Here is a 19,896-nt window from a genome sequence, read left to right as displayed (position 1 = left end):
AAGTCTTTTCAGTCCCCTAGCAGGTGTCTCACTTGCACAAAGATCAGAGCCTCACGTTCCTGGAGACAGGCCAGGAAAAAGGAAGAGACTGTGCTGCCTCCACCCCGTTTTCTTTCTTTTTTCCCCTTTGGCATGGTTTAACCCCAGCTGGCAACTCAGCCCCACACAGCCACTCATTCACACCCCCCTGGTGGGATGGGGGAGAGAATCAGAATGATAGAAGTGAGAAAACTCATGGGTTCAGACAAAGACAGTTTAATAAGTAAAGCAAAAGCTGTACAGACAAGAAAAGCAAACCAAGGAATTCATTCACCGCTTCCCATTGCCAGGCAGGTGTTCAGCCATTCCCAGGAAAGCAGGGCTCCATCACACCTAACAGCGACTTGTGAAGACATACACCTAATGGCAACCACCCCTGTAAAATGTCCAGAAATGTCCACAAAATGTCCATCAAGTTCATGCAGTCTATGACTTTGGCCTCCATCTGTTACAGTGGTCACTCATAAGGACAGGAGAGGTGGTGTGTTGCATGGAGTTATTAGGCACCAAAGCCAGCTCAGGTCAGATCACTGCCACACTTGCACTGCTTCTCAGAAGGCTTGTCCTTCATGGGTTCAGGTGGTTTCTGCTGTAGTAATTCCTATAACACACATCTCAAATCATGGGCTACAACAGTTTAAAGGTAATTCCATTACAATCTCCACCCTGGGACCCTTTGGACCACACCATAGGGTTTAATATTGCAATGAATTCCTTTCCTTGCCCCTGCCGCAGCTTGGACTTATCCATAGACTGCAGCCCTTTAGGGACGTATCTGCTCCAAGTGAAGCCTTATCAATGAGCCACAGTCCCTCCAGAGAAATACCTGCTGCGGCATAGACTTATCCACAACCACAGTCACTGTGAGGTGCACCTGCTCCAGCATGGCTTTATCCATGGGCCACAGTGCCTTCAGAGATACACCTGCTGCAGCACAGCCTTACCCATGTCTACAGTCCCTCTCCGCCACTGGCTTATCCATGGTCCATGCTTTGAGGTGCTCCAACATGACCTCATGCACAACCACGAATGCTTAAAGGTGTACCTGCGGCAGCATGGACTTATCCACAGTCACAGATGCTTCAAGGTATACCTTCTCCAGCGTGGACTTATCCTTGGGCCACATTCCCTTCAGAGGCGTACCTGCTGTGGCACTGACATAACCATGGCCACAGATGCTTTGAGATGTACCTGCTCTGGTGTGGACTTATCCACAGCCACAGACTCTTCCGGGTGTCCTGCTCTCACCTGTGGACTCATCCACAGGTCATAGTCTCTTTGACTCCAGTTCCAGCCTGTCCAGTACAGCAGCACAGTGATGCCCCAGCCATCTGCCATCCCAGGCACATCGCCATGGCTGATATCAGAATGTTCGCAGCCACAGCAGAGTCAGATGATAAGCAGTGCAGCACTACAGCAAGCAGCGAAAACAAAAAGCAGCCACTAATGGGCTCTAGACTCAAATGTACAGTAAGGCAAGAACAGAAGCCTGTCAATTACTAGATAAACAGCAATAACAGCTATAAATTCAATCTAACACATTCTAATCAAACCTGTTGTTATGTCTACCCCTTTGAGCCCCACACTGGGCACCAAAAAGGACTGTAGTGGTTTAACCCCAGCTGGCAGCTCAGCCCCACACAGCCACTTGCTCACTCTGCCTGGTGGGATCGGGGAGAGAATTGGAAAGGTAGAAGTGAGAAAACTCAAGGCTTGGGATAAAGCCAGTTGAATAAGTAGAGCAAAAGCTGCATGCAGAGGCAAAGCAAAACAAGGAATTCATTCACCACTTCCCATTGGCAGGCAGGTGTTCAGCCACCTCCAGGAGAGCCGGGCTCCATCACACCTAACAGTGACTTGGGAAGACAAACACCATCACTCCAAACGTCTCCCCTTCCTTCTTCTTTCCCAGCTGTATATGCTGAGCATGACTTCATGTAGTATGGACTATCCCTTGGGTCAGTTGGGATCAGCTGTCCTGGCTGTGTCCCCTCCGAACTCCTTGTGCACCCCCAGCCTGCTCGCTGGTGGGGTGAGGAGCAGAAAAGGCCTTGCCTCTGTGCAAGCACTGCTCAGGAGCGACTAAAACATTCCTGTGTTACCAACTCTGTTTTCAGCACAAATCCAAACATTGCGCCATGCTAGGTACTGTGAAGAAAATTAACTCTATCCCAGCCCAAACCCGCATACCCTTACATGAAAAGCATCAGATTTTCTCTAGCAAGAGCACTGTTGAACACCAGAGAGCAAGCAGAGCCTGAGGACAAGCTATAGGGGGAGATGCAGGAAGGCGAAAAAGAAAGGAAAAACAAGAATTGGCAGTGATTGCTTGAGAGGCGGTGGTGTCCTGCAGATGGAGGCCCTGCCTGTCCTCAGTGCTGGCACAGCACTAGTTGCCTTTATCCACAGCCACTTGCAGGCTCAGCTAGAAGTGAGTGCTCTTTGTGCACTCATAGTCTTGGCCACCATCTTTTCCTTTCACATATCCATTTTCAGAGCTGCTGTTGGCATTTTCACGGGCCTAATGAAAGGGAAAAAAGTTTAAAAGCAAAGAAAGACCCATTGTGAGCTGATGGCAGCCTTCTCTGAGACACGCAGCCATTAGCAACCTGGCTTCCCATTGACCACTCGTGCTCTGTGTCCCTGTTGACACCCTTCTCCCAGCGGGACAAAAAGTGTATCGGAATGCAATTCCTCCCAGTCCCATGGGGAAGGAAGGCTAGTAGATAGGGGAGTCCAAAAGCCAGAGAACACGGCTATAAGGCACCAACCCTTCCCTGGAGAGGGCAGAGGAAGGCAAGCGAAGAACCAGCCATTCCTGGAGCCCTTCCGTCCCATGGACAGGAATGAAAGGATGACCACCATGGGTGGGGTTATGGGGCCCCCTTCCCTCTCTTTACAGTGGGGCAGCCCCACTCCCTGCCCTCCCACCACTGTAAGCCTCAAAGAAACCCCCAGCCCCAGCCCATGCAATGCCAACAGCCTCCCACAGCACTGGCACCCCATGTCCCTGACCAAGAGGCACCGCTGGTTCCCCACCTGAGCTGGGGGGCAGCCATCCCCTGTGTCATCCACCAGGTCGGTGCCGTGGGTCTCGCGCAGCAGGAAGCAGAGCAGCCCCACTACCACGGGGGTGCTGCCGAAGATGGCCATGGGGATGGCTGGGTTGTATCTCTCCAGCAGGAGCATCAAGGGTGCCATGGTCCCTGCCAGCCGCGCCGACATCGAGCACAGCCCCACGCCGGTCTGCCTGGGGATCGAGGGGCAGTGCGAGGGGCGGGCAGGGGGCACCATCCCCTGGGGCACCATGGACTGAGCGCAGCCATGGGGACAACTGAGCTCTTGCCCCATCACTGCCACCAGCCATGGCAGGGGAAGCTTCAATGCGTGGGGAGACCTCACCTGACGGCTGTGGGGAAGAGCTCTGCGGAGTAGATGTAGGAGGTGGAGAAGGAGGCCGTGGCTGCAAACTTGCCAATGATGGCCATTACTGTGATCACCACGGGCTGGTCTAAGGGGAGGAGGAGACACCACTGCTGTGGGACGATGGAGGGCCCAGCACCACTCAGGGATGGAGGCTTGGGGATGCACGGCAACAACTGCATCACTTGTAGGGAGCCATCGCCTCTGACAGTGCCTGAGCATGGTCTGAGGACCAGCTCTGGCCTGGGGGCCACTTTCAGCTCACCATCTCACCTCCCCACATAGTAATTTTCCCAGAGGACTATCCTGCTAATAGGTGACCTACTGGGCTCAGCTCTACCCTCTCCTATCACAATTGACAGTAACAGTTTGCTGATCAGAATGGGGTCTGGGGAGTGAACCAAGTCACTTGAGGCCATGGCTCAAGAGCAGCTCAAGCCCTGAGGGAAGTGAGCCAGCCTGGCCAGGAGGACGGGATCTGCACCAACAAGGGAAGGGTTGGGCTGTGTGCCTCCCTGTCCCAGAGGTTGTCCTCTCAGGGAAGAGATGAGTCACCTTCAGGGATGCCAATGATGATCAGACACACCAAGCCACTCAGTATCAGGAGAACAGCCTGGGTTTTCTTCCTCCCGAACCGCTGCAGCACGAAGATACAACCAATACGGGCTGGAATTTCCACTGCTCCAAAGGCAAGCTGTGTCAGGTAGATGTCCAGACCAAAGTTTGTCACATTCAGACTCAACCCGTAGTAGACAAGGCTGTTCACAAACCTGAAAGCCAGGCAGGGTGGCACTGAGCGTATCTATTGGCCATGAGAAAATACAATAATGATCTCCAATGACAACATTTTGACTAAGACATGGCATTTGCAAGGGGACATAAATGGAATGGCTCTAACCTTTCCCACAAACCACACAACACCTTGAATATCCAGAAACTGAAACAACCACCAGTAACACCCAAAAAATCACAAATTACTATTATGAGTAACCCTCAACCTCTGCTTTTCTTCACCTAGAAGTTTGGGAAGAGGGGAGCAGGACATGTCTTACCAGGTGCACAACATGATTAAAGTCACCTTCAGGAGGTGCTTCTTCCGAAAGAGATCCAGAGGATTTCCAGGCTTGGGCTGAGTCTCAGGCTTCAACTGCAAAATGCAGAAAGCCAGAGTCAGACGAGGCAAAGGAAACCCCTGGCGAGCTCCTTTCCGTCTGCAGCCGAAGGAAAGCCTCAGCGGGACAGGCTTGTGACCCTGAATGTTCTGGGAGGGCAGGAGGCCCATTGGGGCTGGGCTCCCGTGCCTGTGCTCCGGGTGCCCAGTGCACTGCTTTGGTGACCAAGAGGTTCCTCGGCATGAACATCTCCCCAGTGCAGGGACCTTGGGGTGAGCAAGGAGGCGACCCCCCTTCAGGCATTTGTGCAGGGAAAAACACTGACTAAATAGAACAAAAGCCAGGGAAGCGTTTGAGTCCTTTCCATATCCCAGTTAGATTCCAGAAAGCTCCAGGCTGAGCCTCAGCAGCAGCTGAGCCTCTTCCCTGGCCTTGTCTCGGCGCAGCGCAGCTGAAGCTGGAGTCACCCACATCCATCCCCAAATCATCCCCAGTGGCCATGGAAGGGTGTTCATGGGATGACCTCAGCTCCAGGGGCTGCTACCAAAGCAAGCGCAGAGGAAAGCCTCTGCAGACAACAAGCAGCTCCGCAGCCACTGCAGGTACCTGCTCCAGGAGTTCCGGTGGGATGGTGCGCTTGTTGATGGATGCTGCCTTCTGAAGGACCTTCTTAGCTTCTTCTATCCTGCCTTTTATCACCAGCCACCGGGCGGATTCTGGGAGCACCCTGCCAAGCAGATGAAATGCAGAGATGCTGCTGTGACCTGCTGGGTTTCCACACAGCCCACCTCCCCATTACCATATCCAGCAAACAATGAGCATTACGTACCCTATCTTTAGGCTTCAAAGGCCACATTTGAGGACCTGCAGCAAAGCAGTTGCTGCTTTCAGAGGTTCAGTGTTCCAAGAAGATGTGCTGATCTCTGCAGAAGTCCCTTCATCACCTATACTCTAATGGGGAAGACCCAGCCTGCTCCTGAGCTGATGCCTCCTCACTGCCACCCCTCACACCCACTACTCTCATGTCTTCATGAAGCTCTGCCCTGCTCCTGCTTACCAGATGTAGAAGAAAAGAGCAAACACTGGAGCAGATCCTGTAATCTGCAGCAGCCTCCAGTTGTGAATACCATAACTCAAGCCAGCCAAAATCATCTGACCGATGGCGAAGCAGCAGTGAGAAGTAAGCACTGCCTTTGGCCGCTGGGAGACACCGACCCATTCTGTAGCTGAGAAGAATAATGAAGGTTCAGGGTCATCCATAAAAATTATTTCCCCTGGTGTAAACTCCTCCCCTGGAGAAGAGCTCCCCGAAGGTGAGGAGACCAGCAGCCAGAGCTCTGGCATCAGTCACACATGCAAGTCGCCCGTGTTTCATAAAATGCATCACCTCTCCTTACCGTCAGGGTGCCCTGCTCCTCTGCAAGAGGACATGAAGCTCAGGTATGTCTTCTCCTTGCTCTCAGTATCCACAGAGCCCCTCCCTGGGGCAGGGCTGGGGCCCAAATCGATCATGCCCCATAGTCACTGTGCTCCCTCCCTGCACCGACCTCCTGAGCTGGGAGGTTGTCCCCTTGCCCCCCTCTGAGCACTGGCATGGGAGAGATGCTCCCTGTGGCTCTCACTTAGCCTTGAGGAGATGCCAAAGTGCCAATGGACAGTGCAGAGAAAGACCTGTCCTCACAGCAGTATTTTTCATGTCATAAATGATAATTTCTTTACAGAGCTTTCCTGTTGCATCTTGTGAGGCCACATCTGCCTGCCTCAGGGCATGGGCATCTTACTCACCCAAGGACAGTATCGTCATGGTGATCCCTGACACTGAAGCCCCCACGACACACCTGAAGGCCATGTACACATCAAAATGGGGCACAAAGGCGATTGCTACCCCAAACAAGCCCTGGAGGAAGATGGAGATCAGAATGACTGGCCGGCGGCCTATCCTGGAGAGGAAGAGGGAAGACATGGTTGGTATCTGGAGAGGCCCCGCAGAGGTGGGGAAGAGCCCAATGGGTTACACAGTGACTGTATCACCCTCTCTTGAGGGTGATAGGGCTTGCTAAGACTAGACTCTGGGTTGACATGTGAAGCACCCTGCACACACACTGTGCCTTTCTCCCTTCTACCCCCTGTGTGGCCGTGTCCTCACGGGACCTCAGGACTTTGGCCAGGGTCCCTGTGAGCGAGGAGCGGTGACAAAACGCACAGGGTGCAGTGCTCAGCCAGGCTCAGAGCAGCATGCTGGCTCTGCACGGGCCCTGGACATGTAGTTTTGTTTCCTCACCTGTCACTCAGTGGCCCAAAGATCATGGCTCCTAGGAACATCCCCAGCATGTAGACGGACTGGGAGATGTCATTCAGGTCTTTCCTGTCACACACCAGGTCAAACTGGAGGAAGGAAACACAGATGCTTTTGTTCTCAACAGGCTGCAGATGCTTTCTGATCCTCCCTCCGGGGGTGTGAGTGTCCACTGTATGTACACAGCACACAGGTCAGTGGTGGGACTAGCCCATGGGGCTCTCAGTGGTGCCCCTCTCCAAGGAACTGGGACCTGCAGGACTCCCCTCCAGCCCAGGCACCCCCAGGGGAGCCTCCTGGGTGGCAAATTTTGCTTAAAGTAGGACTTGGGACAGAAGTCCCGACAGTTTCCTTCCTCCTGGAGTGCCTGCCCTCCCAGAGAAGGGAGGAGTGCAGTGCTGACTCCTGGGCCAAACAGTTTCTGTTAGAGGGATGTTCTGCAGCCGCCAGCACCCGAGGGCATCTATAGAGTCACATAGGGAAGATCACGAATAGGAAATAAAAGAGAGGTCAGAAAGCACTAGAAGAAGCTCAGCACTGCTCACTGAAGCTCCTGTTCACCATTAGAGGGGTGGCTTCACAAGCTTTCCTGTGCTTGTTGAACCTGGTACCTCTGCACAGAGCAAAGAGTGGTGAGGAACTCATGATGTTTGCAACAAGCTGAGCTGGAGCGGTGATGCAGAGACCCTGAGGCAGACACGCCACTGCTGCTCATCCTCACAGCTCCCCAGCCTGTGCGTGAGTAGAAACCAAGCACTGAGCTCTGCCTCCTTCCCCTGGCCAGGGTGTCTGAAGCACAAAGCTGCGCACAGGGGCAAGTTGGAAGGTTACTCCATGTCTGCAGAGGGTCACCTGGGACAGGGAGACCCAAAAGGTCCCACCAGGAGCGATTAATGTCTCCACTGACTCTGCCTGTGGCCCTGCTGGTATCTATATCACAGCCTGCTTGTCTGCAACCACTCCAGGACCACAAGAGGGGGCTGGGTGGTGGAGCCAAGGTCCCCAAAATACACCTGATATACATCTCAGCCCAGCATCAGCTTTGACTGAACTGCAGGACACAGCAACTGTCTGCGTGCCCCATCCCCTCCGCATCCCTGGCATGTCAAAAGGCGATTACAGACCTCGGTCAGCAGAGACGGTGCTTGTGCTGAAGGGTACACCCAGCCACTGCTGCACTTCTCCGTGGCGTTCAGGCCGTACGCCACAATGGAGTCGAGGTCCCAGTCCACCGGCGAGTACATGGAGCACTGCTCGTACTCCCCATTTGCATCCCGGGGCAGGGTGAGGTTCAGCTGCTCTTCCTCTGTCAGGTTGGGACCGATGGCACGGATCCAGCTGGTGTTGCAGTGATGAGGCTCATCTGGAACCATAAAAAGCTGGCAAAACTGGTGGAAAGACAGAGTGAAGCATGGAAGCAAGGTGAACAGCACCAGCCATTTCTGAAACGGCCCAAACTCGCCAACTGTTTTCAAAATCTCCCCGACGCCCGACATTGGGAGCTGCATCTGGAACAGGACAGTGCTGGGACAGACTTTGCAGAGAACTGGAATTAATGTTTAAACCTAAGATAAGCCCTGCAGTCGTAGGCAGCCACCACAAATATGTGAAGTCAGGATAGACTTAATGCCTGATGTTTTACCTGTCCTAAGTACACCATGTAATATATTAATCATCTCTGTGCCACCCACAAGCATAGGGTGCTGGCTGGAGCAGAAGGACCCTTGTTTCATGGAACCTGGCAACCTTCCAGGGCCAGGTGTCATTGACAGGGGAAAAGACTCTTCTCCAAAGCAGCTGCAAGCACTGCGTTTGCTGAATCACTAAGACAGTCCCCGGCAGTTCCACTAGAGAAAGCAAGGTTCAGAGGGGCTGAAACAGCCCAGCATGATGAAGAGCTGGGAAAAGGCCAGGGGAATAAAGTGAGTGATGCTAATGGATGGGCAGAGCGGGAGATGAGGAAAAGCAACCAGTTGGCTGTGGTTCCTCCTTCTCCTTCAGCTCTTGCAGCTTCCCTGTACAACCACAAGCAAGCCATGCATGGGATGCCACCAACTCGTTTAAGGTTTCCCCAGTGGCCAACACTGGCAGCCAGATCTGCAGAGACAGGCTTTCACAGGGCTGGAACTGGTACCTAAACCCAAGACAAACCCTGCAGCTCTAGGCAACTGTCGGCATGCAAATGTGAAGACAAAGCAATGCTCTGGGTTGGGATTTGTACTCACACTGCATTCCCATTGAGTGAGACAGAAATTTCAAGAGGTGCACACCATCCAGGGGAGGTTCCTTTCCACCTGGAAACTCAGCAGCGGGGGGGAGATAGAATCACAGAATGGTTTGGGCTGGAAGGGAACTCAAAGCTCATCCAGTTCCAACCCCCTGCCACGGGCAGGCACTCCTTCCCCTTGACCAGGTTGCTCCAAGCCCCATCCAGCCCGGCCTTGAACACTGCCAGGGATGGGGCAGCCACAGCTCCTCTGGGCAACCTGTGCCAAGGCCTCACCACCCTCACAGTAAAGATTTTCTCCCTAATATGTAACCTAAATCTCCCCTCTGTCAGTTTAAAGCCATTCCCCCTTGTCCTGTCCCTACCTGCCCTTGTCAAAAATCCCTCTCCAACTTCCTTGTTAGCCCCTTTAGGCACTGGAAGCTGCTCTAAGATCTCCCTGGAGCCTTCTCTTCTCCAGGCTGAACAAGCCCAGCTCTCTCAGCCCATCTCCATAGGAAAGGTGCTCCAGCCCTTGGAGTATCTTCGTGGTCTCCTCCATCTCCATGGTAGTGGCCCAGTGCCAGGTCACAGAAGTATTTTCAATCTCATGGCAAGAGGCTTGGTGACAGCCTGCCACCAGACTCACCACCTTCACACTTGGGCAAGACCCTTCACTTTAGGTACCTCTTTGCTCTCACAGCCCAACACAAACACGCTGGCAGACGAATAAGCTGCAGCGGGGGATACTGGTCCTTACATTGAGGAATGGCCCAGCCACAGCTGAAGAGCTGTCAGAACGACGAGCTGTCAAGGGACATGCCTGGGCTCTACCTCTCACCATCAGTGAGTCTTCTGGAAGTCCTGGCTCCACTACAAATGTAATGAGAGATCTCAGGGGCACCTCTGGATCAGATCTGCCCTGAAGCCTCAAATTCAGAAAGAACAAGTATTGTGGAGGTGGAGAGCAGGGAGTGCAGTTCATGCTCCAAACGCTTCCCAGAGCATAAATCATCCCACTTTAATACCAGGCTATGTCACCCTGAGGCATTCCTGGACAGGCAAAGCTCATTCCCAGCTGCACAGGGCACAAAGAGCTTGGAGCAAACCTACCAAATGAAGACAAGCCCTCAGGGTACAACCCCAACAGAACATGCCCACTCCGTCTTCCCATGGGCTATCAAGCTTCCCACCAGCCAAAACAGAAATGCTCCAGGGGTTGCAGACACCACTTGGACAAATCCCTTCCCCAAGATACACCATCCAATCCAATGACACATAAACCACACACCAAACACATGGCAATGGACAATTTGTTCTTTATTGATTAAAAATTAGAGACATGCAGTAAAATACAAAGTCCAAAAAAGGAAAAAAGCCTGAATATTTTACATCTTTCATTATAATCTACAATACACCAAAATTGTGAAGAGGATCCGTTTTCATTAACAGAGCATTGTCCTCAAAAGTAGGAACTAACTTAAAATTACCACCTGATTCCAGGTTCAGATCAGAAATTTGCACAAAAACCAAATTCTTAATGACACTGGAAAACAATTATGAACAGCATTGGCACTTACTGGAACAACATCAGAAAAGACAGTTGTCTAGCACTGTAATAGCCCAAGTAAATATTTTGGATCCCTACCCAAAAACATCTGGAGATCTATAGAGCAAAAAACATGTTTCTTCCTTATTTTCTCCATTAAAGAATTAAGGAGCCTTAGGTTAGGGTGACCTCAAGCTCTTCAAAGTCCTGGCTTTGGGAAGGTGGGGAATAACGTAATAAATAGACACTGCATTGTTCCATTTGAGCAGTTTGAGCTCTACCTTTCTCAGCACCAGCACACGAATGAAGGAGGTCCCCATGGCATGCAGAGAGAAGGGAAAATAATACTGTACCAAGACCATCTCATCTCCATATCCTAAGGGTTTCCAATACATCTCTATCAAGCAAAGGGCGACAAGATGCCAGCCTGTTCTTCCCAAGCCAAGAAGCTCAATGGGGGACATCATAGGGAGTGCTTTGTGTCAGACAACAGGAGGAAGCACCAGAGGTGCCACACGCATGTACGCACACACACTTGGCCAAACTCAGCTACCACCAACTCCCTGGTATCAGGCACCCGCTTCCCGGGCACTGGAAAGCATCTGCTCAGCACCCTGATATGCTCTTGCTCCTAAACCCTCTTTCTCCTCTCCCTCCCCTTCACACTCACCAGCCACAGGGCTGCAAATAGCCCATGGGGACATACCCAATATCCACCTAGAGGCTAAAAGCATCAAGGGCAGTATAAAAAGAACATGCATAATTCAGGAAGCTTCCACAGCTGCTCATAGAGAACAATATATAAATACAGATTGTTCATCTGAAGAGTTGGAAATAAAAGAAGTCCTAATTGAACTCAGTCATTCTGCTCTGTTTCTGCATTGTTTGTGGCTGATGGAAACAAAACACATTTCCATCTGCATGTTAAATTACAGACTTACAATTCCTGTGTAGAAAACACTCCAGAGCCAATAGCAGTTACAAAGGCCAACTGTGAAACAGTAGGAAAAAAAGTCAACACCATTTATTATTCACATATTGCATTACAAGTGTCTCTTATCAAACTCAGAGTATAATTTATATTATTCATGTAGAAACTCAACTTCAACACCACATAGAAAGAAAAGCTAAATACGTGTGTGACAGGGTTGCAGTGACATCCTGATCAAATGTGGAGGCTCGGACCGACGGGAAGGCCGACGACCCGAGCGACTAGTGCAGGAGGGACACAGCCCGGCGCTCGCTTGCCCAGTACTACCACTCTACTGGCGATTCTTTATTGCTGTAAAACACGACAGGGATGGTTCCACGGGTACCAGTTTGCAAAGGACTGGGAGACACGTCGGGAGGACTCACGCAGCCAGGCATAAGAGACTGGGCTTCAGGAACAGTTTGAAGTGCATTGTTTCCAAACACAGAGTGACACAGATCTCCTCTCCCTCTGATCGCAAATATTTTGTCGATCACCTGAAAGACCAGATTCCAGACAGCAATGCCTCGTGGGTCTGCTTCAAGAACTGACTACATCTAAGATGCAGAATGAAAGACGTTTTGTTGAAGGACTGCTTTAACGCAAATTGAAAGGTTCAGCCCTCATGCCACGCCTGGCACTCATGTGGAGAGAACCAAAATGGTAATAAAAAAAAATAAAATAAAATAAAATAAAATTAAGGCAGTTTACAAAGGGAAGCTGACTTCTAACACCTCAAAGTCAAGGAACTTCTCAAAAACACAAACACAAGGGAAGGCGGCTCTCCCTCCCGTGGGTTAAGACTTGGCTTGCTTTCTCAGGTGCAAGCATTCAAACCAGCAGTTTTAAAAACACACAGCTGAAGAGAAGCAGATTTCTCAGCACTCCAGGTGACCCAAACAACATGTACATTGGTGTTTCAGATAGGAGGAGCAGGTAAAGGACCAAAAAAAAAAAAAAAAAAAGATCCATTCAGTATTAAAACTTGTGCAAAAATAGCAAGTGAAAAAAAATGAAACCACATGTAAGCAAACATTTAGGCAAGATCATCAGAGCAGTGGAACCCCCTGCTTCGTACTCAGTAGTATTTTTCTTTAAAGTAAGGCAATAATAAAATGAACATGCAGGCAATGACGTGTTGGATCTGCATGTTTGAGATGACAGATACAAAAACATGAGAGTTGTTTACAAAAGGTGTAAACACCATCGGTAATTTCAGGAAGGTTTGTGAACCTATTAAGGAAAATGTTAAAGCTTCTAGGAAGGGGGCTGTAGTTCAATTCTTTGGCAGTAGTGGTTTTTTTTTTCTTTTAGGCTAACAGAAGCATTACGAATATGCACATGTGGGTTCTCAGTTGGGAAACATCTCCTGGGACCATTGTTTAGCTGATGCTGAGCTGTGCAAATCCTATAAGTTTGCCATCATCAGGAATATCTGAGCCTTCAACACCAGATGCCTGAAACACAAGGAACAGAGATCCAAATAGCAACACACATGTTCTACCTGCAGATATCTACCACCCTATGTAACACAACAAGGTATATCAGATATCTCCTCAGACATCAGATATCCCTCCTCTCCTTCCCTGTGGAGGAAGCAGCCACAGGGACGCCTTTTTTATTTGAAGATAGGAAGGGCTGGGACTGAAGTTTTGCCAGTATCTGCTCTGACCAGGGCTATGTGCACTAACTGGGGCAAAACAAGTGAAAACTCCTTACAGAAAGAGTAAAAAATAATGGCACTTACTGCTTCACTACCAACTGGTTACACCATTTCTCCTCCTCCTAGCCTATCTTCTCTTAGTTTTGGCTCTCTTCTTTTGCCCATCCCACCCTCCCCTGTCTCCTCTCTGCTTCATTTCTTCATTTCCTTCTCAGAGGCAATGTGTCCGGACCATCTTCATTCTCCTCCTCCGAAAAAGGAGTTCGTGGCATTTCTTAGCCCACTTACCTGCCCTGAAGTATTTCTGCCCTTTCTGTGCAACTGTACATGCCAAGCCCAGAAAACACTCTTTTGTAACATTTTGATATGCTTATCAGCCAGGATAATGGAATGTTTGTATTAGCACATCATCTCTCACTTATTTAACCCAAGTGCTACTGAGAGGACACAAGCAGGAACCTGCATTGCTTACTGTTAGACAACCAGTAGGCAGCTTTGGGAAAGCAGGGAGGATTTAGACTGCATACATTAGATGCCTACAATAGACATCACAGGCACCTATATGCAACGCCTTCTCTTTGCAAGTGACAACTTGTTCAATGAGGGAACAGGAATAAATACCAGTTTGAAAGTGACGGATCTGTTGGCCTGGGGCTCTTCCACAATTTTCTGCAAATTAGCTGCAACTGAAATCACACACACAGAAAATGGGCAAATATTAGGACAGGCTAAAGAAAAAGATCCCAAACTCATAAGGTCTTTTTCTATTACTCAACTTAGAACTTTTTAAAATGATAAAAAAAAATGTTTAGGCCTCAATTAGACTCTATCTACTTACACCTATTGCTTTAAACTGTGAAAATGCTGTCATTTTTTACTATGCTTCTTTTTCAGAGGTAGTTATTTTTTCCTGAATGTGGTGGGATTAGTAGTAAGAAACTACCCAGATGCACCTGGACATCAAGTTAATTTTGCACTGGTAGCCTTTCCAAATGTTGCAGCCTGTGTATAAGGAACAGTTTTGCTTGTTGTAGTTGAAATAATAGGCAGTGCTGACAGTTTAGAAGTCCCACTTGCTGCACAGAAGGACGCATTTATTTAGCAAACAGTTGCTAGCAGTAGCTGTTCATACCCATGCAACACGTGCTGCTGCCCTAGTGCATGTGCACGTCATGATTCCTTCCCCAGCCCTATTTAAAAAAGCCTGGCTGATTCCAGTCCCAGACCTCTCTTGCACGGGACTTGTGAGAAGCCTAGGCTTGTGAAGAAATTTGGCAACGCATGTCAGGTGACAATGATTCAGCTAATACATCAATTAGCCTTCATTCTGTATTACAAGGAATATTTGCTTCATAATGTTTCAAACTAGATCTTCTTCTTGTGGACAGTACTGCCTACATGTACTGGCACAGAACTGCCATCACAATTAAGAGCCACTGGGGTAGAGAACCAAGGCCACAGCAAACTCTCCTAGTACCCACTAATCAGGTCATTTTAAACATGCAAAAAATGACTGAAATGGTTAGAGCAGAAAAAATAATACATAATTACCTATTACAAGATCTCTGCCATCAACAAGACCTGCTGAAATGAGTTCTTGAGACACACCGTCAGCAGTATCTGTTGGGCAGAAACCCAAGAGCCAGTCACCACATAACAAAAATTGCCCAGCTGATGAAGGCATCACACAGAAACCTAACAGAGCTTATACAAACCAAACAGCAGAAGTGCTGTTTACACAAGACAGACAACAGGGTGTACACCAGCTGCAGTCAGACAACTCTGAGCTATACTGTCAAACTCTGAACTGGAAGTCACTGAAGAGCTGAACTTTGGTGATATCCATGAACAGTTTTAATAGAAGGGTCTTCTCAACAGCAGGGCTCCAAGCCCAACCATAAGGCAAGCCCTTTCAGTAGGCACTGTGGACAGACATTCGATACAGGGTTTCCATACACACAGCTGCACACTGAACATAGAACCTTGCCTTCCCAAAACCACCTTCACACACCGTAATTTCCCACCAGCTCACCTCTCCCTGGGGTAAATTCAAATCGAATATCGTTGAGCTCTTTTTTTGAATTCCTGTGGAAAGAAGAGAATTTAACATAGAAAAGACCGATTCATTGCATTTGAAGTGCCCAAAAGAAAGTGCTGTCATTGAATAATCAGGCTGTGAAAAGTTAATTCATTGCACCCTTCTCTCTCAAAGGCAGAAACTAATCACTTGGGTATGAATCTAGCAGCAGTGCTCCTGGCATAGCCTGCCTCGGCCTGACAGAGCCCAAATGGGCTGAAGTCCAGGATGAGCGCCACCTCTCCTGTACAAGGCCACATTGTTCCAGTGTCTCAGCAACCCATACCTGTCAGCAGATATATCCTTAGAGAACATCCTTCAGAGGAAGGAAGCACTCGGGGACTGCAGATGCACACGCATCTGTCCGAGAATGACTGGGAGGTGATGCTCAGAAGTCCCAGTCCAATGCCTATCAACAACTAAGATATCTACAGAAATGAGAGGCAGGTTTCTTAAATGAGAAACATCAATACGTGTAATGATAGTAGAATGCACTTACAATACTTCTGCTGCCTATTTCAAGGGACAAAGATCAGAATCCAGGCCTCGAATCAGGTAAAAACTCTTCACTCTCAGAACTGGCTGAAGTTGTGCCTGAATAATAAGGCAGTCCACCACAAGGCAAGGATCCCTGATCCCCTTTAAGGAACCCAGCTAATTCCTCCTTTCCACCCTGTTAAGTCTTCCACCATCTGTCTCTACAAAGGCTCACTTTGACGGGTCAGTTTTGTGTCCTTACCTTAACCTTAGTACAAGGCTGATGGGGACTTTCGTATCTTCCTGTACCAGAGCTGCAGCAGGGGCAGGTGGGGCCTGCAACAGCATTACATCATTTTAAAGTAAATTAACACTTCTTTTCTTTGGTTTTAAAACTAGAGGTAACCTTGATTGAGTAGAAACACAAACAGAAGTTTAACTCATCATTGGAATCATGACCCTGCAGTGAAAATGACAGACTAATGAAATGGGAGAACTTCACACTTCAATAGTAACCCAGGAGGTGCTCCCTGCAGTCGTCTTGAAAAGACTAAAAACTACACAGCTTTGAGAAATGCCAAAATAGCAGGAGACTTCAGAAGAAGTGCTAAATGTAAAAAGACTGCTTGCTTTGCATCAAAAGTTAAGGTTATGGGGCACTGATGACAGCTTCAATACCTCCTGTGTTTTAATCCCTGCCCCAAACATCTGATTTAAACCCCCAATACAGTTGTGAAGAGTACCTAGGAAATAATTTAATTGGCAGATTAGCATACACTTTTAGTTGCTTTTTTGTGAAATCAAAAGCTTTAACAGCATCTAGCAACAATTTTATAGCTATTTTCACTTCTAAATTACTTCTAATTATTAGAACATATAATCAATGCATTTTATATTGGCCAACAGCAGACTTGCAGTAGGAAAGATCCAGGCCATGTCCATCTTTATAGCACTTCTGATACATCCAGTAAAGGGCTAGTTGTTAATCTATCTCCACCAAAAAAACCCTGAACAAAACAGAGAAGGGTCAGTCACTCTCCCACTGCACAAGTCATCTGTACTGCACAGGCTGAGGCAGGAATTTTAGATCTGCAGAAATAAGACAGATGACACTAGGCTGATAATTTAAGTCTAGAAGTTTTGACCAAGTTTTATCATCTAGATCACTTGCTTTTTTGTGAGAGAAAATAATAACCCTTTACTTAAGACTAGTGTTTTACTCCAGCTTTTGGTGCTCTCGTGCCAGCAACAAAGCTCAGGGCTTCCAATATCAACCTTGGTTCCGTTGAACCTGAAAGCTTTACCAGGTCAGTGAAAACAAACGAGGGTTCATTGCCAAGCCCAGAGGTCTGCAAAACAGTAACCAGAGCTACAAGAACCAGGAGAGCTATAAAGAATAACACCCTGATACAAAGAGCTGTAAAGAAGAACATATTAACAGAAAAGAGCTACGAAGAACATAGTGACACAAAGAGCTACGAAGAACACACACTGCCACAAACATATGAAGTTCACCTTAGGACAAGGTATCAACAAATAAGCTATTGCCACTAGTGGCAGGGAGCAAGATACTCTACTAGTGCAAATCAAAACACTTTCACCAAGACCAACACTGCTACTTCATTTTACTGAACTGAGAATCCTGGCCTTCACTACTGCATAAAATTCAGGGATTAAACACTGGCCCTTTTCCAAGAGATTTGAAGGGGTTTGATTTAAGTATTAGAGCATTAGAGTAGCCAAGAATATGTCAGACCCAACTCCACTTTTTTTTTTAATGACTAATGTACTGTCTTTAATAGTTTTGTAAACAGGAACACGAGCTGACTGCAGTGAAGTGATACACCTATCTTCTGTGTTCTTTAATACAAAAATAATGAAACATTTCTAGGAAGGAGTAAGACTAAGAGTCCTTTTGCTAACCCACACTGCCAAGTCTCTTCTCCTTGGATGTGCCAAAGGGTGTTGGTAGCTTGGCCCCCCTCCACAATGACAGCCTCTCCCCATCAATAAATATGAACATTAGTGTTTTCTCTTGTAAAAGAGAGGAGACAGGAGTCTGGCAAACTCCGCACTGCTTTACTCCAACAAACAAGAAGACATGTTCTAAGTGTCTCAGTAATGACGTGGGTTGGCCCTTTTTTCTCCTTTTAACACAAGTCAGAGCTCTTTCCTGACTGTGCAATGCCTATCTGACCTACATCCTACACATTTGGGGTGATGCAGCTAAGAATTAAACACAAACTTGTCAACCTTTCATATTGCCTGTAGTTCCCCATAAAGGTCCATTCTCCCCTCTCTGCTTGAAATGCAAGTGTTTGAAAGCACCACAACGTTCAAAGCTTCCCTAAGATGGAGTTTCTCTGCAATTTTTGTCTGCTACAATGACGCTTTTAACCTAGGCCTTCTGTCTCTCTTCTGAAGTCTGGAGAACTTGCATGTTCTAGTTTTTTCCTCTCACTTTTCTCTCCACTCTTATTCTATAGATGTTCACTGATGCTGAGGCAGCACCTTAAATACCAGGAAGAAGCAGCTACCACTTAATGAGACTCTCCTTTTTTCCTTACCTTTAACCTTCCCTCAAGCCAAAGTCTACTTCCTAAACAGCATAAAAAGTCACTGCTCACCCACAGAATAAGCATGAAAAACTGCCGCACCCTCATTGCCTATGTTCCTTTTGCAAGCCACCAGGCCAGCTGTCACTTCCACATAAGCAGCAGCATGAAATCAACTCTAGACAAGCAACTTCCACAGCTTTAGATTGTTTTAGCTGTTCTATTCCAGACTTGTCAAGCGCAAAGCTGAAAGTTGGTATGAACAGTTTCTGATCTTACCTGGGCTGCTGCTGGGGCTGCTGGAGGAGCCTGTCTAGGTGGAGGTACAGCAGTTTGAGGTTGTGCAGGTACTTGTCCTGCAGCCTGAGGTAGTTGAGTAGGTGCCTGTGCTGGAGCATTGAGTGAAGGACCTGGAGGCTCAGCTGATGGGAATAGCTGCAATCAAAAAGGTGTTTTAATGAGAAAAGGAACTGGAGAGTTCTGACTCAAGCACCAGCTTTCCAAAAAGCACTTGTTTGCTGCATAAATCAGAGATGTTCAATGCCAAGGGCATTCCCAGGCCTCCAGGACACCAACACTGATCCCAAGTTGGTGTTCAAGGGGTTTAATGTGTTCCTTTGTCCATGGTCCCCCTCTGCCCTGACATTTGCAAGCTTTACTCACCAGTACAGGATAAGAAACCAAGATATACCAGCATGACCATGGATCTTGGACAAAAATTACATGCTGTAGCTAGTAAGGCTGGATGCACACAGATCATATCCTAGCTTGGATGATGAGCGCACCCTATTCTTTAGTTTCCCCTCTTCTCAGTATCCAAGCCCTACTTTTATTTCCAGGTAGCCATGCAGTCACAGCAAAGCAACTGTGCTTTGATTTGTAGTTCCGTTCAGAGAACACAGCTTAGCAAAGCATGAAGATAACTGTCAACATCTGCATTCATAAAACAAATGTCAGAGGCAGAGTAATCCAGGTATTCTACTGAAAAGTGAATTCAGAGTTCTTTGAAACACATAAGACAAAACTCTTTAGATATGGACTTCTTAAAGATTAAAAAAAAGAATTGTATGCAATTAATTGGGGGGGGGGAAGAGCTAAATGACAGCTTGACTTTTTTACCTCTTATGTTATTCAGAACAGCGAAACTCATTTTGGCATGGTAGCCAAAGGACTAAGTTTGACAGTACTTCTTGATTGTGCTCTCCAACTCAGAGCAAGTGGTAAGAAATACAAATCACCCTGAATATTGAAAACCTGGACAGCAGACCTCCACATCACAATATATTAAGGTATGTATCACAATCAGGAAATTAATCCCAAAAGGATTCTGATTTTCAGCTTTTTCTTTGAATTTAGAGTTTATGTCAAATTACGGTGCCAGAACTGTAGCCTTTCGTAAGATTTCCCTTTATAATCAATCCTTGGAAACAGATGAAGGAAGAACAGGACTAACCCAAGACTAATTTGTAGGAGACAGCTCTGTTTATCTTTTCACACAGGTAGAGAAAAGACAGACCTAGCACGGCCTC

General features: G+C 47.9%; 2 protein-coding genes across 4 annotated transcripts in view; both read right to left on the bottom strand.

Moving 5' to 3' along the window:
* Positions 1-2,042: 2,042 nt before the first annotated feature.
* LOC115619852 (solute carrier family 22 member 13-like) lies at positions 2,043-8,522 on the bottom strand. 2 transcript variants are annotated; one of them, XM_030512764.1, is made up of 10 exons: positions 7,995-8,522; positions 6,856-6,959; positions 6,360-6,514; positions 5,632-5,800; positions 5,181-5,301; positions 4,515-4,609; positions 4,018-4,232; positions 3,442-3,550; positions 3,079-3,289; positions 2,043-2,560 (listed from the first exon to the last, which is right to left on the bottom strand). In XM_030512764.1, the coding sequence occupies exons 1-10, from the start codon at positions 8,376-8,378 to the stop codon at positions 2,465-2,467; spliced, it is 1,659 nt and encodes a 552-aa protein (XP_030368624.1). In that variant the 5' UTR covers positions 8,379-8,522; the 3' UTR covers positions 2,043-2,464. The 2 variants fall into 2 exon arrangements, with proteins under 2 accessions (XP_030368624.1, XP_030368629.1); XM_030512769.1 differs by lacking the exon at positions 2,043-2,560 and having other exon boundaries at positions 3,156-3,285.
* Positions 8,523-10,378: 1,856 nt separating this feature from the next.
* OXSR1 (oxidative stress responsive kinase 1) overlaps positions 10,379-19,896 on the bottom strand; it is a 93,808-nt gene continuing 84,290 nt past the window's right edge. For both annotated transcript variants that reach the window (XM_030512748.1, XM_030512755.1), the window contains exons 13-18: positions 18,647-18,802; positions 16,075-16,148; positions 15,291-15,343; positions 14,810-14,878; positions 13,880-13,944; positions 10,379-13,052 (exon numbers count right to left, since the gene is read on the bottom strand). In XM_030512748.1, the coding sequence (XP_030368608.1) occupies positions 12,978-13,052; positions 13,880-13,944; positions 14,810-14,878; positions 15,291-15,343; positions 16,075-16,148; positions 18,647-18,802 (492 nt within the window). In that variant the 3' untranslated portion in view covers positions 10,379-12,977. The remainder of the gene's footprint in view (positions 13,053-13,879; positions 13,945-14,809; positions 14,879-15,290; positions 15,344-16,074; positions 16,149-18,646; positions 18,803-19,896) is intronic.

The sequence above is a fragment of the Strigops habroptila genome, chromosome 1 (assembly GCF_004027225.2).
Source record: "Strigops habroptila isolate Jane chromosome 1, bStrHab1.2.pri, whole genome shotgun sequence".
NCBI lineage: Eukaryota > Metazoa > Chordata > Aves > Psittaciformes > Psittacidae > Strigops > Strigops habroptila.
This window is presented reverse-complemented; position numbering and strand designations above follow the sequence as displayed.